At 39.3% G+C, this 18,583-nt stretch overlaps 1 protein-coding gene across 1 annotated transcript in view; it reads right to left on the reverse strand.

The window, feature by feature from the left end:
* col14a1a (collagen, type XIV, alpha 1a) overlaps window positions 1-18,583 on the reverse strand; it is a 91,664-nt gene that overhangs the window by 67,966 nt on the left and 5,115 nt on the right. Inside the window, exons 3-5 of the mRNA XM_088306579.1 lie at window positions 13,384-13,500; window positions 11,637-11,780; window positions 10,375-10,473 (exon numbers count right to left, since the gene is read on the reverse strand). Of these exons, the coding sequence (XP_088162705.1) occupies window positions 10,375-10,473; window positions 11,637-11,780; window positions 13,384-13,500 (360 nt within the window). The remainder of the gene's footprint in view (window positions 1-10,374; window positions 10,474-11,636; window positions 11,781-13,383; window positions 13,501-18,583) is intronic.

The following is an 18,583-nucleotide window of genomic DNA, read 5'->3' on the forward strand; positions in this document are numbered from 1 at the left end:
CCATCCATTTTTTTTATATTGTTTATCATTTTTAGGCTCCCAGGGAGCTGGAGTTTATCCCAGCTGACAAGAGGCAGACTCATGTCATTAGCTCCAAGTGTGATTTTGCCAATTTCCTAGCATCATTCACCTTCTACCTGGAGGGCCAACAGTGAATTACAGTAGCAAAGAGCTATCATCCAGTCGGAAGTGACTAACAGCATGGACTCCCTAATGCCCGTGAACAAAAAAAAAAAAAATGGAATTGAAAGTCAAACTAAAAAATTAAAACAGGAGATAAAACTCAGCCAACTCCTAGAAGTAGTCAAATATACTCAGCTCTTGAAACAAACATTTTTAACATTTCAGACATTTTTCCCCATGCTGCTGTTTCTTTGAACTATTTTCATTAACTATCGCTTGTCACCACGCAGCCTCGATTTATTGCTGACTTCTTTTTAGCCAAGGACCAGACAGAATGCGGTGCCATTTCAGTCCCTCGATTGTTAGGTTTTATTTCCTCGCCACCACTGCAATTTGTGGCTTGAATTAATGTCAAGAACAGTGACAGTTATGCAGATGGACTGACCTAGAAATGGTCCCCACATGACACCACCATTTCGCATTCTTAATCAACTTTGGATTCCGGGGTAAAACTACTTTGAAGATAGCAATTCACCTCCACAACTGTGATAATGTATTGCGAAGATAATCAAAATGATATCTGTTAAACAGTTTTTCATTGAATGAATGTGCAGTCTTGATGTAAGATAAATCTCTCGCACAAAATGAAAATGGGATAAGCTCAGTTTTCGCTGTTATGACAAGCCAAAATATATGGCGGCCCAGTTGCAGAGTGGTATGCCTCTCTCGCCATAAGTCACCTGGAATAGGCGCCAGCTTTCCAGTGACAGTGCAAAAGATATGTAAAATGAACAGCTTCCTGTGTGTGTTGGATAAAGTTGCAATTCCTTTGTTTTTCAACCACGTTGAAAATAAGGATAACATTTAAAAGAACATCCAAAACCTTACTTAGTGAAGTGAAGGATGCTCACATAGGCAGCCTGAGCTGATTTTTTTTTTTCGACAGAACTGCGACAAGGGATTAAAAAAGGTTTTCACCATTTTTTTTTCTTATTCGGGCAGGTTCATTGGATCAGACAACATGCCGGGACTGCGACATCTGCCATTTACTTAGTGATCCTCAGATCACCTCAATAAACTCAGCCACTCATTCCTATTCATGTAGGAGTCTTGGGAGAGTGGAATTCGTCGGGTTATACAGGATAATCCCACCCATGTATTTTGACAATTTGTCTCGTTCCTCGAGTGACCTTTCATGGCATCCTGAACTTTAATCGACTGCCTTGTTCTCACCGCAAAGATGTTCTGACGCAGCAGATGCATTACGCATTGGCTCAATACACCGAGAGGATTTCCCAAACCCATTTCTCCTCTACCTTTGTCTGTTTGCTTTGCCTGCTCTCTCCATTCTGTTTGTTTTAACCTAATCTCTGTGCTTGGTTGCTCACATATTTGTTGAGCTGAGTAGGCTTCTATTTCGCAATTGGGCCCCCTCTTATCATATCGAGATTTTTTTTCTTTAGCCCTGTGCACATATTGAAAAAAATGTATGGGTGACCTGGATCCATTAAATGTGGTTTAATAATTAACTCTACAAGTGAGAGACAATAGTCCCCCACCACCCAACTCACTATTGTTATTTATACTATAAACCAGGTGTGGGCAAACTATGGCCCGGGGCCACAAGTGGCCCGTTAAACGTTTTAATCCGGCCCGCCAAACTTGAAAAAAATTAAATGAATAAACCTTGTTCATGTTTTATTTTCTTAATACTGTGGTGTGTAAAAAAACATATTGTGTTGTAATGCTTTTGTTCATTTTCATTTAAAATTAAATGTATTGTTTTTTTCTCCGATGAGGTGAGGTTACCAAAACACTCCATCCATCCGCTCCTGGTCCGCCCCGCTGTCAAATTTAAGAACCCATTGTGTCCCACCAATCAAAAAGTTTGCTCTTCCCTGCTATAAACCAATAATAATACAGTAATACAGTATGCAGATGACTCACATGGGTTGCATTTGAACTGGAGCTTATGCCAGCTGCCTTTTGGTGATAAGTGGGTCCAATCTGGACTGGTCACCACACAATTGCGAGTCATCAAGAAAATATCATGTATTTAAATCATGGTTTGTGCCAATTAGAAATTATTGCGCGCTAAAAAAGAAAATTGTTTACTCATAGCTCACACTTGGCCAGTTGATATCACACAAAGAACTGAACCATCACTGACCTGCATTCCCACTTTGCTATACTCATCAATGCTTCATCAGCCACAAATACATCATTCATGATGCAACACAGCATTAATGGTTGCAGCATTCTTTCATTTTTCTGACTTCTTAGATTATCATTCCATTGTGAATTCTAATCATTAATAAGTAACAATTACACATTCTTCCAAACATCTTCACCATCAATTCGTCCATGTTCTATGTGGAAAATATGCAATCGGAAGGCCAGAGCTCAGATTCAAACCGCCAACCTCAGAACTGTGTCTGTTGTTTTTTCACAACTGACAAAATTATGCATCACAATTGTAATATTGTTACTGACAGTTATAGCTATTAATAAATCCGATTTTAGTAAGACTTGCCAATGTTTATCCTGCTCTTGATTTAAGGGGACAGAAATTTAGAGGCAGCCAAATATCGAGACGTGTTTGTTTTTTCCAAAACCCTAACCGGAAAATTCAATCAATTTCCAAATTAGCCATAACATTCCACCTCGCAAACTGTAACTAATTATACAAACTACTGGCACATTGCTGTGCCGCTGCCAAAACATAATGTATTTAACCTGGCTCTCATCCCAAAGACAATTTGCATTTGCAGGTAGTCCATATGACAATGCTTCACAGGATTCGAATATCTCACAGGGCTATCATTTTCAGTATATTTTTTTTTGAGAGGTGTAAAGTCACACAAGTGGACACAAATTATTCGAATTGACCTCTTCACTTTAACTGTGACCCATATACCAGCGGAAGAGCACCCAAGCGCAGTGTCATACAATTAGCTTAACCTAGCAGCGAACCCTATTACTTAATTGAGGACAAGGACAAAAGTCGGGCAAGTGCACTCACACTCTCTCACAAGCATGCAAACCAAAGTGAGCGATGGTCGATCTGCTCCCGAGACTGTGATTCCACACCCAGCGTGTGCGAGGCCAACGCAGCTTTGAATAGAAATGATTCAGCTGTGGGCCACAGTCTAATGCAAAGTATTAAATACATATTGGCAAGATGGAAAGAGCTGTAAGTGAAGGAAGATAAATGGCCAAAAGGTGTGCAAATTGCAGAGGATGCTTAGATGAGTTTCCACCGCCAGTTCTTTTGCTGCCTCCTCACTTTGCATTAGAGTATATATGTTCATTATTTTTCAATTCTCCTCAGCGCTTTCCCTGTTGCTCTTCCCCGTGCCATATTTATACCCGCTCACCAGCTGTCATCATCACCATCACTCGACCCTGTTCTGAACTGGCAACGTAAACAGATGATTCATATTAATGTTGCAACCTTCGCTGACTTCAATGGGCTGTCGCCTGCCATAATAATTCGCCAACATTGCGACATATTTCTGGATATAAACTCTTAAGCGCTTTGAACATCAAATCCCTTTGCCACAACACGCAGATGGAAATCGCACAAACAAGAAATTGATTAAAACAATGACAGCGGAAGTGTAAGCAACCAAGTGGAAGAAGAAGAAGCTGCTGTGAATGCATAACAATATTGCTGGCAGCGTGCCATTTGATAGAACACTGCTGAAATTTGCACAGGACAAGATTAAAAAACGTTTGCAGAATTCTGCGAGCGGATCAACTTTCGACGGTTCGATGTCATTTTGCGGCGTTGTCCCTCTTTCATTTACCGCCTCATTGAAAGTCACGATGGCTGGGTTTACTCTCCATCACTCATGTGACACGATATTTTTCCTTGTGTCCAACTGCTTAGTGCGTTGTGTTGTGCTTTTTGCACGTTTTCAAACTGGCTTTTAAAATAAACCTGTTAAATCTGCACTTGAAGAAATCAACTGCTCAAGTTATCACAAGGGACTTCACGTGTGGATTAAAGCAAATGCCGCGGCAACGTTGTTATCTGTGGCACGGTAAGCAGGAGCACCTGCTACAAGGTGGAAATACAAGTTCGAAATTAAAGGGCCTTCGGGAGGGTGCAAAGTAACCTCGTTAACAGAGGTAATTACAGAGCCAAAGGGCTCAACTAGCGTCGTAAATAAAGGATGTCTGACACGGAGGTTTCTGTGAGGTAGTGACTTTGTAGCGGTGATGCTCTAACATGCCTCTCCCTCCATCTCTCACGACCAGAGCATTCATTGTCAACAGAATCGCTTTGGCCTCCAGTTCAACTTTAACTACATCGGTCCCTTGGGTTTATTGCAGGCTGGTGTGTGCGTGTGCTGGTCCCGAGGAGGAGGGCAGCACTCTCATCCTATTAGTTCATATGCGTGTTGAAATATGCACCGGCTTAACGCCTGGTTGCGTTTACTGTTCTTTTAACAAGTTCACATTTGTACTTTCTCTTAATATTCACTTGTTCATAGCTCTGCATTCTACTTTGCTCTCTAGGAAGTGAAATCATAAAATTAACAATGAAACCAAAGGATCATGTGTCATACAGTAGAGTTTAATGTTTTTTTTTTCTGTATCATGATTCCGAAACTCGTTCAACCAAGAGCTAATAAAGGTGAATTGTTTTGTACTTAATTAAAACATTTTGTTAGGTAAGAGGCACAGTGTGCGTGATCATTTGCAGCATTTACTTTGAACGTAGCAACTCTCATTGCAAGAAAGAAAGTTGAAGCTAGTAGTGAAGAAGAATAAACTCAATGTTTGTTCTTTTCCGGTCAAATTTTTCATAAAGGACAATAATTCCAGGGGAAACAAAATGTGGTCTCAAAGATCCGATAATTGTGGACTCAACTGGAGGTTCAAATTCAAACTACTGGATGGAGGCTTGTTAACAACATCTGTGACACAGACATATAAACATTATTAGTTTGATCTGACAGCACACAGCTGTCCAAATAATCATCAGCTGTCATGTTTGAGGAAACAATGCTTAGGGCCGATGGAAATACATTACTGGCCAACAACATTCCCACTAATGAGTTTGTTCTTGCTTTGACAAACAGAACAAGCTTGCAGTGGTTTGCTAAAGTATTTTGGTCCCCTTGAACTTTTTGACCTTTTGCCATATTTCAGGCTTCAAATATAAAGATATGAAATTGGATTTTTTTTCCCCAATCAACACCACGTGGGACACAATCGTGAAGAACGAAATGTATTTGATATTTTCCTTTTTTTTTTTTAAGAAGTGGGGCATGGAATGAGCCAATGACAGTCCTAAATGACTGCTGACAATAAATGGAATTCACCTGCGTGCGATCTAGTATTGATATAAATGCACCTGCTCTGCTGTGGTCTCAGAAGTCTGTTAAAAGAATATTGGGGGGGGTGTGGGGGGGCAAACAGCATAAAGGACACATCAGGCAGGTATGGGAGAAAGTTGTGGAGAGGTTCAAAGCATTTATCTCGTGGAGCAGTGTTTGATGAATCATATTGAAATGGAAAGAGTATCAAACCACTGCAAACCTACCAAGACCCGGTCATCCCGCTAAACTTTCAGCCCAAACAAGGAGAGCACTTATCAGAGATGCAGCCAAGATGCCCATGATCACTCTGGATGAAATGCAGGTGGGGGAATCTGTCCATTGGACATCTATCAGTCACACGCTGCACAAATCTGGCATTGGTTAAATAGTGGCGAAAAGAAAGCCATTTCTAAAATAAAACTATTAAAATTCCTCTTTGAAATTTGCCACAAGCACACTTCAGGCATGAATGTCTAAAAAATGAAAGAAAAAACAACATCGATTATTAATTTCATTTTAAAACATTTCCATAGTAACTATTTTTCGTGTTGCTAAATATTAATGTTGAGTTCATTACCGCGAGACATGAAAAACAAATAAACAATGGTGTGATTTTGTATGATTAATGAACAGTCTCATCTGCAACGGCCTATCACGGCTATCCCAAGGATGGCGGTGATGATTCCACGAGTATTCGATGCAATAATCGAGAGAATAATTGATAAAAAAAAAGATCCGTTAGACAAGCCTGCCAAGGATTTGAGCACACGGCAGAGTCTAAAACGCTCAATACAAGCATAAAAAACTAAACGTTGCTTTATGTCAACCAAAATCTACATGGACATCTCTACTCAACATATAACAATCTGCCCAATATTTTGGCTTTTCATGGATGAATGTTTTCCTCATTAAGCTATATGAGCTTCTGCAGTGAGTACCCCTATGGAGAGGAAAGTGCAATAGCCATAACATCAGGAAGAATGTTTCAGTTTTCAGGACTCTGTGGCACCAGAATGCATCAATCTTCACCTTGTTTTCCTCAAAGCAGACATTTACGCGGAAGGAAAGGGAATAAAAGACTGTCACTGGCACTGCATTGATTATTCAAAGCCAGCTTTTAAGATGCAGACCAGGAGCAGTTTTGTATTAGCTTCATTGAGGAGTCAAGTGCAGCTGTTGTAAAAAGTGCTTGTGTTGAGCATGATGCAGTTAAGTAAAGAGCAAATACTCTTGTGCAACTGACATGATACATTTATTACATTATTATTACATTATCATGATTTTTTTTTAAACCATGCAGCACCATAACTAAAATTTACCTATTACTGGTAGTTTTCTCAACACAATTATTACTTATATATTGAACATAAATATACAATCATATTGATTTTTTTGTGATCCCTATTGCTGCTATAAAATGTTGGAAAAAGCGATTTTGAGATCAGTTTTTTTTTCTGCAGTTTCTAATATTGGAAAGTTAATATGGTGACGGTAAAGAGCTAAGAAACGTTTCATGATGATTTATTGAATTAATGATGCCTTTCCGTTGACTTTAGCTCAAATCCGCCAATCCGCCAAATGTAGCAGAGCTCCTACTGCCACATTTACAGGTGGAATTTTAAAATTATGTTTAATTGTTACATAAAAAAGACCACAAAGTCACAATTATTTAACAAGATTGGTTTATACTTGATAATGTAAGTGCCTTAAACAGTTATTAATTTGAACGCAATGAGAAGTTTAGTGAGCTGCTCAGGCGCAGTGGCACGTGTGACACGAGAAGCAGATAATTTCACATAGTTACAAGTTTTAAGATAGCGTGCACATTTGTTTGGAGAATTATTCAAATACATGGAGACGTATTTTGATTGGATGTAGTCCGTTCCACTAGAGGAGTCGCTCGTTGGAGTGTTTGATGTGACATTCGCTAGTGAAACTGTTGTATGCTGTGACGTCACTGTTATTTGACTGGCCAACAAAGAATGAAATAGTGAAGCATGTGGTAACAATTTTAACGAGTTGCTGAAATCAAAACTGTGACGCTAACATTTTAACCACCCCTCACTGTGCAGCCCAAGGCTCATGTATTTCCATATTGATGAAATGTAACACAAATAGCCCACACTAGGGACTTATTGATACTTCATAACAAACATGGACCGGTTCAGGAAAAAGAATACACTCCTCTCCCAGAAGCATTAATTAAAATGTAGAAATATAAGCACCAACACTGAGATGCATAGAAACCTTCACAAGTCACAGTGGAACATGAAAGAACACCTTTCACTCATCCAGAGCGTGACATTATCATCACCACGGTACACAAAAGCTGCGAGACACGCAATGCATTCATTGACTCTACTGACGCACAGCGGCATACTATTATAAACCCCGAGAGATGTGAAGCACAACACTAATGAAGGTCACCTCTCCTTCAGTGAATGGGTGTGATAAAAAAGCCAGAAGGAAGCTCAAATGTCTAATCTATCTACAGGCAGAAGAAAAGATGAGAAGCAGGGGCAAGAATTATTTGATTCTAATAGATAGTAATAGATATATTGTCTCTATGTATTAAAATAAATTTCACATGAATGAAAATGACCGTTAATTTATTTTGAGGACAAGTTACCAAAAAAATAATTTAAAACCTCAAGCGATCTTATAATTATTTATATTAAATTTATTATTTAGCCCTTAGGTATGGGTGTGAGCGCGGATGGTTGTTCGTCTTTGTGTGCCCTGCGATTGGCTGGCAACCAGTTCAGGATGTACCCCGCCTACTGCCCGAAGATAGCTGGGATAGCCTCCAGCACCCCCTCGCCACCCTTGTGAGGAGAAGCGGTACGGATAATGGATGGATGTATATTTATTATTTATTATTTATTATTTATTATTTATTATTTATTATTTATTATTTATTATTTATTATTTATTATTTATTATTTATTATTTATTATTTATTATTTATTATTTATTATATGTGATTTTTTAAATTTTATTTATTTATTTATACATTAATTTATTTATTTTTGCAGGTATTGTTAGAACCTTCAATTTGACTGAAACCTTCCCATCTGGCTGCAGAGTTGAGGAACAGTGAAGTGTGCTCTCCCGTCTTTGAGGCTGAGGTCAGAGGCGATTAAAAAGCTCTCCAGTGGCAGGCCCACCCAAGTTCTTTAGCATCACGGGGACATCGCCTTGATGGACAGTATTTCTAGGTACAGCCAAGGCTTTGAGGGGTCTGTTTTGATGACCACGGGCTGATTTGGCGGCTTGGGCATCTTGCTAGGGATGCCTCCAGAATGCCTCCTTGGTTCGGTGTTCCGGGCACGTCGCACTGGGAGGAGGCCCTGCGATGACCCGGGAGACATTGGAGAGACTACGTCTCCCATGCATTTAGACCAGAAATGCATCAGGATCACACCTCAAACGCTCTTCATCAATAATCAGGGATTACTTTTCCATCAATCTCTTGGTGTATACCCTTGTGTTATTTTCTGGCTTAATTGAAAATACCAGAATAGTTCCGAGAAGTCGCATTCCCCTTGGCGCGTTATGATGAATTATCTTGCAGCAAAGTGAAACCTGAATTTTATTAAACCAGCCAAACGTGTGTGTGTGTGTGTGTGCATTCTGCAACAATAACCACAAAAAAGGGGGTAATATGAGGTTCTGTCCTTTTCACACTACATGCCAGAATTCTGCAGTAAGGATTTTACAAAAAGTGGCTGTAAATTTGTGTTTAAAAACTTCTGTTCTGTTAAAGGACGTTAAGCACTCCAAAATCAGTCACAAGGATTGTTTATTTCTTGAAGCAGGAAACTTAATAAGCACGCGGAAACATTCTTATAGAACAGGTGTGGGCAAACTATGGCCCGGGGGCCACATGCGGCCCGTTAAATGTTTTAATCCGGCCCGCCGAACTTGAAAAAAATGTAATGAACAAATCTTGTTAATGTTTTATTTTCGAAATACTGTGGTGTGTCAAAGACAGATATTTTGTTGTAATGCTTTTGTTCATTTTCATTTAAAATTAAATGTATTTTTTTTTCTCCGATGAGGTGAGGGTACCAAAACACTCCATCCATCTGCTCCTGGTCCGGCCCCTCTGTCAAATTTTGGAACCCATTGTATACCACCAATCAAAAGGTTTGCCCACCCCTGTTATAGAAGATTACTGGGAAGTAAAGAACAGCACAAACGTAGTTTTGGAAATGATATCTGATTTTTTGTGTAGGTTCGTGACTTCTTATGTGATGAATTTCAGACATGGTCTTCTAATTTCTCTACTGTGTTCACATAATCTGTCTGGTACATATTTATACATCTTTAATTATGCGTAAAATTTAACAAATTCCTTCAGTCAGTTTGTGACAAAGCAGGAATAATCATTTCTTGACTCTCTCTTTTCACAGAATATGAAAAACAATGTATTCTAGTGTATAGTGTATATTACTAAGGCTGCTAGTTCGAATAAGATCTTGGTTTCAAGATGAAAAGCCAGACAGTGTTGTCTGGGGTGAGGTAGTTCAAGTTTATAGGAAAGCACTCAGCCTTGTGTACGCAACTCTGAATGATTTACCAACAGAGTGTAAACAGGATTAGCATTTGATTTCTATATGTGTGCCGCTTTCAAAATGAGGGTTTTCTTGTCACTGAAAAGCACAAAGACTCAGCATGGAGGAAGAAATTCCCAATCTTAACCAGCAGGACATGGTGCACATTTATTTGGGGGGGGGGGCTTTGGGTTGTAATAAGATGCTGTTTCAAAATGGCCCCGCCAGCTGTGTGTGCCGCGTCGATTCATCACCAGCGCACACTAAAGCCAACACTTTTATGTTTTATTTTATTCATCTGAGTGCCACAATAACGTCCATGTGATGCCTGATCGTCCTGGCAACTTTGCGAGCGTTTATCTTACCTCCGGAGATCTCGTTGACATCTTCAGGAAGAATGAATGAATCAGTCAGACGCTGTGGCTCCGTGTTGCCTACTTCATCATCATTGGCCCTCTCAACCGCTGCATATGGAATAGAAAAGAAATGTCACCCCATGCACAGTTCATTCAGTCCCCACTATGGCGTTTCATCGGTCATGCCCGCTGATTTGGCAGGGACGACTTTTCCGTCCAAGGCAATGCGTGGACATTGAAATGAAATTATAATTAGTTCATTTCTCAACTGATTCATGAGGTTTTCATTTTTGTCGTTGACAAAAACATGAGAGACTCATACAACACATATTGAGGGAAAAAGGCAAAAATTCTATATTTTTTTACCTGTTCACTTGTTGTAATTGTATTGCAGGATCCCAAATTGTTTAACCCCCCCTGAGCATTTTCACGTGAAGAGATATTTTGAAAGATGCAAATAAAATATAAAAAGAACGAAAAATAAGTAAATGTTGTAAAATCTCATTATTACAAAAATGTGCTAACCAGTCGACCACTGTGTTGCCTTGTCCAAATACAAAAAAAAAATAATAATTTAACTAGCAACATAGCTGGGGTGAGATAGCTTGTTGGTCAGCATGGCTACTCCTACCTTTTCTTCTTCTTTTTGTTCTCCAATTTCTTCCTGTACTTTCTTTTGGCAGGTGGTAAATACTTTGTGTGCATTACGGTCACCTTCTTTATTATGTGGCATCTGCCCAAGCAGGATTTACTATTACAGCACCAAAAGGCGCGATACGCTAGAGTAATTGTCGTAAGAACAATGTAGTACTGCTCTAATAACTATTTTTGCTTTTCAACATCTTTGCGCAATTAGACATGTATATATTAATTATCTTGAAAAATCAGTGCAATGGGGATAACGAGTTACAAACTTTATGTTTTTAAAAGCCGTGGGAGGGCTAAGATTATATGCTCTTTCCATGGTGGTTGGATCTGAAACATATCCGCCGCAATAAATGGGGGTTCACTGTAATAAATTCATTCAGCACCTTTCCTCCCAGAAGGTACATTTTATTTTGTTGCCGCATGCATCCACTCACACAGTAAAAATGATGCATGTTGTCACGAAAGGCAGTAAACAGTCATTCACACTAATGAGACGGCATCGGCAGCAACTGCAGAACATCAATGGATACTTAAAAATGACTTCAAGTACATATGGAAGTTGAACTCCATCGTCGTTTTAAGTATGACCAAAGTAGCTCTACGTGTTAAATGTGTGAACACACCTTGAAATCTGCCCAGCAGGGCTCTGCTCTGAGTGCTGCCACTGACAGAAATGACACGGACGACATAGTCCTTGAACGGGTCGTAGTCCGTTATCAACACTTTACTGTCGCTTTTTGATATGATGATCTCCCGCTGATGGCCACCTATCACAAGAAAAACAAGCCAAGGTTACACTCGTGGAAAGTATACCAATACAGGTTGTTGTTATCAGTTTTTTGTTTTTTTTGGTCAATTGAGAAAGAATTCATTTAGTTTATGGACATGATAAAAGCAATTTTCAATTTATTTGTGAGAATGACGCTCCAAGAAAAGGTTTTGCATGGTGCGTGATTAACAATGTGGCCTTAGAAGAAGCGTGAGGCTCCGCGTTTGGTTCATTTTATCACTTACATTTTGACCCTGCAATCAACGAAGCCATCAATAAGGTGTGTGCACGCTTTCTGTGATCTCTTATCGCTGCGCTCTGATGGATAATGACGCCCTTAGGACAATAAGGGGAAGGCTGAAGAAAAAGCAGCCCTCAGCATCCACACTAAAGCCAGGAAACTAAATACAGAATCTGTGTTTTCATTGGATGGTTTTATGTCGTTGCACACCTCCACGCCGTAGATGTTGTTGAAACTAAAACTCCGTCATTTGCAATAGACGGGAATTCATCACCTGTTGCTGCGCGTGAAGAACAATTTTTCAGCTCATTTCCAGGCTGCACATCTTAATCGACCAACAAATATCAATGGTGTCTCCACAACATACAATGTATATAAATGTTGCCGTTACCCTTTTGAATTTCATAAAGTAAAGGTTAATCGCAACGTGAGATTGACTATTTTTTTTTCTGTTACTTTTTTATGTTTAATTGAAAGATTGCCCAATCCCAGCAGTTTAATAGGAACACATTTGCTGTACAGTATATGGAAGAAACCAAAGTGAACTCCGTCCACTTCAAATTAATACTTATTATTATTACACAGCTTGACTGCTTAAAAAAAATCTGAGCATATGAAATGATGCAGAAGTGAAAAGAGAAACGGGAAAGCAGATCGCTTGTGATTGGATGCTTTTGGATTGAGCACTTAACTATCTTGAGAGTGTGTGATACGGAAAGGACACAGTGGAGGGCCAACATTTTTACTGCATGTGCTGAGTGCCAAGGAACCACTGCAGCACTTCCACTCCTCCCTGGGAGGAAACGGCCGTAAATTTGAGTTGTTTTTTTTTTATTATTCTTTTCTACGCCGTTAAACACCGCTCGAAATTGTCAGACACGGCTTCCCTCACTGGCTTGTTTGCGGGGGAGTGCATTTTATGTTACAACCTGCTTATTCAGACCTCCTTCTTCATTTTTACAATGGCAACATGTGAGAGAATTATTCTAAGATTTCCGGCATGGCGTTAATCCGGAACTGTTGCGAGGTTGAAGGACTTTATGTGACAACGATGTATGCCATTGAAGAGAGAGACACTGTGACTGCAAGAAACATCAATGGCAATTAGGGTGACCAGTAACTGTAATAGTACAGAAGTAGATGAGATCATGTCAGACATTTTAACATTCTTCAATTATTTATATGCATGTGCAGCTTGGGCCTCAATTTGATTGTGAGCTGGACTCCATCATAATAGAATAATAGTGCAGCCCCTTGGATACATACATACACATACACACATATATATATATATGTATATAAATTTTTTTACCAATTAATATATATATGTATATATTCCTTTGAGATGAATGCATCCTACCTGGTATGCTGTTGTAAAGGAACAAGTAGCTATCAAAGTCGCCTTTGGGCTCCTTCCACGAGACAAGCAGGTTGTTTGGGTTCAGCACTTTGAAACGCAGCCTCCTCGGAGCTGGAACTGAAGGAGGACATTATGATCAACATTTCTATCATGGGAAATTAGTCATGAGTCGATTAATCAGAAGTATATTAATTAAAATGCTTCTAGTCACCAGGGATACAAGTAAGTGGAAGAAAATATCCCCTCCCTCTTAACTGCACATTTGAGAATGAGACTTTTGTTGTTTTTCTGAACACATTTTACATGCAATGCACCAAATCTGATTTGAGTTGGGTGCATTGCTCAAGGGCACCTCAGCCAGTACTGCAGTTGTGACTGTGACACAAAATCACTACTCAGTATTGTTGTTAAAGTAGAACAACTGCAATTTGGAGAATAAAAATAGTGATTTAATTGGCAACTATTGTGATAATTGATTCATTGTTTTATCACCCATTGTTTAACAACAAAAAATTTCAGCCTCACAAAAGTCCATTTTAATGTAAAATCCCTTTAAACCCAGTTATTAAATTAAATGATGGAATACTCGTGACAGCAACCATTCCTGAAGGAGTTTTAACAGGAACTTTATGTTTACGTTGTTATCTTTCAAATGCTCTTTCCTTGGTACCCTGTTTGTTATTTGATCTGATTATGGTGTCGAGACACAATGCAGTACAGCAGTTTCACCAATTATTCACTCCAGTCCTCAGGTAATCATATCACGTCACCTTTCAAATAGTCCAAATGCATCGTGCAAAACTATATAATTACACCTCACCACAATAAGACTCGATGAATAATTCACGGCCACAGGGAACATTATAACTCTGGTAGCGTTTGCTGTGTGCTTGATAGTGTTTGAATGGAGCTGGCAGGAGATTAATAACGAGACCTTCCCTTTGCATGTCAAAGAACACACCCTCACACGCACTGAATTATAATTAACGAATGTAGAAATTGAAGGAGACAGCCATAATGCTCAACGTGTGCCAAGGTCTGTACATGGCGGCAATTCAAGAGACCGTAACTGTGATTAATGAATATGGACTATATATAATATAGCTAATAGGTGTGGTGTTGACTGAAATTGAGGGTCTCTTATTCAAACTCTTTTCTTCACAGGTCAGCACATCTGCCACATTCAAATTATGAAGAAGATTCAAGCTCTACATTTCACTCTTTTGCACTTCTTTACGTGCCAAGATACTTCGGGGATGTGGTAGAAAAAGTGCTGAATCACAGCCAATATGGATAAGAGCCTTGTGTAATACAGTGGTCACATACAGTACACTACACTCCGATATATGTGTTGAATGTAGCTCAGCCATATATTACACAAACGAGTGGCATTTTTAGTGGCTTCCCTTTACTCATGTCTGAGCTTTGCATTGAACTCAAGCGAGGCAGTAAAATTAAAAAACATCCTTGTCGTAGTTTTTTTTTTTTTTTTTCGATTTACCCAGCACAACAACCATTTTTGCACCAAGAAATAATTTGAGGTGTTCATATACATAGAAACAGTCCCATTGTTTTTCCAAATGAAAGAAATCCATTCAAACACAATATCTAGTACATTTTCTTGCAGCATGGCACTGTGAATTCCATTCAAAGGCAGTTTAACAAGCGGCTAATTAGCGTAATCTTAAACGATGCAGGAGGTGTGAGCCAGAAAAGAACCATTGCGGCCATTACTGGCAGATACATAAATGTTTACTTTCCAAAGCCTTTGTCCTCTGGCTTTTTCAAAGGGATTTACACAATATAACTTTCGTCTCTATCATCTTGGAGCTTTCCTCAGTTTTCCTTGTGTCACGGAATGGAAGGAGCAGGATCCTGCGACTGAATTTGAACAGAAAAAAAAATCATCTGCACACTGTCCACAAATAAGCATGCTCGTCATTCAGCATGGTAGCCAGATCACGAAGTACACAATTGTAATGATGAAATCCTCTGTCACACTTGGGTCACTTGTAAGATCCCGCTGTGCTACACTGCTTTTCACCTGACAATATAACAATGCCCTGCCCTGTGAATGACTGGTGGCCAGTCAGGGGTGTACGGTGCATCGGGAAAGTAACCACAATGCTTCAATTTTGCCACATTTTCTTATGTTACCGCCTCATTCCAAAATGGAATAAATTCATTTAATTGTGTCTCACTCTTCATTTTCTAAGAGTCCTTTCCAAAAACCTCAAACAGATTTTCGAAAATTCCCATCAACTGAGTTTCATTTCACAGATATTTATATAATATGCACTACATTCTCGCGATGCTCCATCAATAACAAAAGAGCCACATAGGCGGGGCCATTTCTCAACACATCCACAGCTCCATTTGTTCCAGAGTGGTTGGAGATTGTGACAAGATGGATTCCAGTCAACAGACGTTGAATGGGGAGGAGCTGCCACTTGATCGGCTTGGGCTAAATGAGCATTATTTAAATTCAAAGCAGGTTGCTTCCACCTCATTCTGCCTTTTGTTTATGAATTAATGCTTCCACATCACTGACTTCACTCCGAGTTCATTACAGCTGGAATCATTGGCCACCACAAAGTCACTCACACTTACTGTCTGCCCTCGAACCACACACGCAAATGCATACATTGATCATTGCAGACACACACACACACACACAAAAAAAAACACTCGACGTGTTTCAAACTGCACCTCTTTAATTAGATAAGCAAGACTGTCAATTGAAATGAGTATTCACACAGAAGCTGAGCACACACGTGGCATACCGCACACACTTTAAAGCGCTTGATTGAGTGAGTGGACTCCGAACAACGACTTGATTACCAAAATGAAAATGTGAAACACTGCAAATTTTACTCCTATTATGCTGCAGCTTCCACAGCTGCAACACAAAATATTTCTACTTGCACCCTCTGGGGGCCAAGCAGGGAACAAAATTAATAAGTCTCATTGTCTCCAAAGGAAATATTTCATGTTATGTTGTGGACGTGAAGAACAGACAAACAAGAACATACTCACAGTTGTTCTACCGACTGAACAAAATAACAACCAAAGCATATCAGAGACTTTATGTGCAACAACTAATTATCCTAAATTAAATGCAACCTGTGTATATAAAAAGTAAATATAGTAAATAAAGTACATTTCAACTAACATTGAATGTAAGAAATAGACAGTGGTTTAGATTTGGACTCGAGTGGACTTTTTTTATGAACTAAAAATTGTATTGTATTGTAATAAGACTCCATAGGATCTATTAATAGATGTGGGGTGTTTTGGGGGTGGGTGGCACCTTTTGCAGCTACCCTCAGAATGCTACCATCTTTCACATTTTGATATCAAGTGTGTTTAATCAGTAATTGCTGTCCTCACATCCTGACACGTCATAATACAGTTATTACAAAACTGGAATTCTGTAAGTGTTGTCTTTAAAAACGACGCAGGCACTGAACACACAACAGTGAACCAGAGGCTAAAAACTAACAAACAACACATTTTGTCAGGTCTGTGAATGTTTAAGTGCCTCAGGGTTTATTGAAATTGTACACTGCAATTTGTTGTTGAATTGTATTCCATAATGCATGGATGGAAACATATTATTGGACTTTATTTATTTGGATTTGCCGCTTCTCTCTTTGGACTCAAACAGTCTTTGGGTATCCTTTAAGATATAGGGAAGATATGTGTTGGTTGCAAATAGAAATATTCTCCTTGGTCACAACACACACAAATTATCACTCGAATGTCCCAGCTGACCTGATGTTGTTGCTTGGAGTGACATTTGTGGCTTTCCTCTGCCCCCTTAATGAAGGCACTGGACAGGGGTCACCCCTGTGATGCTGTAACTTAGCGGCAACAAATCCCAGTCTAATTTATCCTGCCGCACTTTGGTCGCACCACTTGTTTTTTTCTGCCTATACAATCAAATAAATCATTCTATGCGGTAAGATAGCTTCTGCAAATTGGAATGAAATTATGAGCGAGAGAGAGAAGCAGGCAAGAAAAAAACTGGCGAAAACAATACAGAAGGTAGAGTGAGAGGTAATGATGCGAGCAAAGAGGGAGGTCTAAATTAAGTGTTGGAAAAAGTGGGAAGAATAGAAAAGCTCTGCTTTCATTTCAAAGCAATCGCCATTTAATAAGGACGCCGCTTGTAAATAAATCAATTCAACACAAGGCAGCACCACACCCAACAGGATTTAAGATTGAAGACATTCATTATTCAGGGATCAAATTTGCCTGTATATTGATGCGCAAGAGATCAATGAAAGGATTACTCAACAAGTGGATAATTGATCCAGCCAAGAGCTTCTGAGCGATTGAAAAATCTTTATTTGATTCCCTTGCGGAGCCTTCTTTGCACATTTTTGGGCCAGATGTATTCGGACAATAACAGTTGCTCCTATTTTTGCCTTTTTATACCAACACAATGGATTTGAAATAAAACAGTGAAAATGTGACGGAAATACATTTTCAGCTTTCATTCAAGAGATGTTCATCATTGTGCAGCCATTTTATGTAAATTACCCTTATTTTCAGGGCTCTAAACGCATATCGGCATCATGAGATATAATCCATGTAATACTGTTTTTTTTTTTTTACAATCTCAAATTCATAGCAGGTGTTTGGAGAGGTCCTTGATGTTCTCTGGTCAAAATACACCAAGGATAATAAATTACAGTACACTGAACATTTGCTCATCGGACTATGGTTGAAATTAATCTCTTCTCCCTGCTGCTCATCTCACCGGATCAGAGGAATACCAATCCAATATATATTGTATTTTCACCTTAGGGAGGCAGTACTTCATCACCAGGCTGCCTCATTCCTCTCATCAATTAGCAGGATTTGTGCATGTGGCGCATGCAGCAAAACACAAAGTCCCTGCGTGCCCACTTAGACAGCTAACAATATGTTTTGGTGGTTTCATTTCACTCTTGATTTGTAGGCAGGCATTTGGGAAAACTACTATTTGTAACCAAGCAAGTAAAAGAACATTTTCCATATTAGTTGCATCTAACAATAAAGTACCTCGAGATGTTTTGAAGGCATGAAATTGAATATTCTTAAATGTCAAATCATTTGGCTGGTCTGAATCCAATAAAGCAGAACAAGCAACAAGTGAAGGTGACATCCTGGCAAAGCGTTTTCATACACAAAATTCTGCTGTAGTGTGCAATCA

The sequence above is a fragment of the Idiotropiscis lumnitzeri genome, chromosome 10 (assembly GCF_059441095.1).
Source record: "Idiotropiscis lumnitzeri isolate Australia: NSW breed Sydney's pygmy pipehorse chromosome 10, RoL_Ilum_1.0, whole genome shotgun sequence".
NCBI lineage: Eukaryota > Metazoa > Chordata > Actinopteri > Syngnathiformes > Syngnathidae > Idiotropiscis > Idiotropiscis lumnitzeri.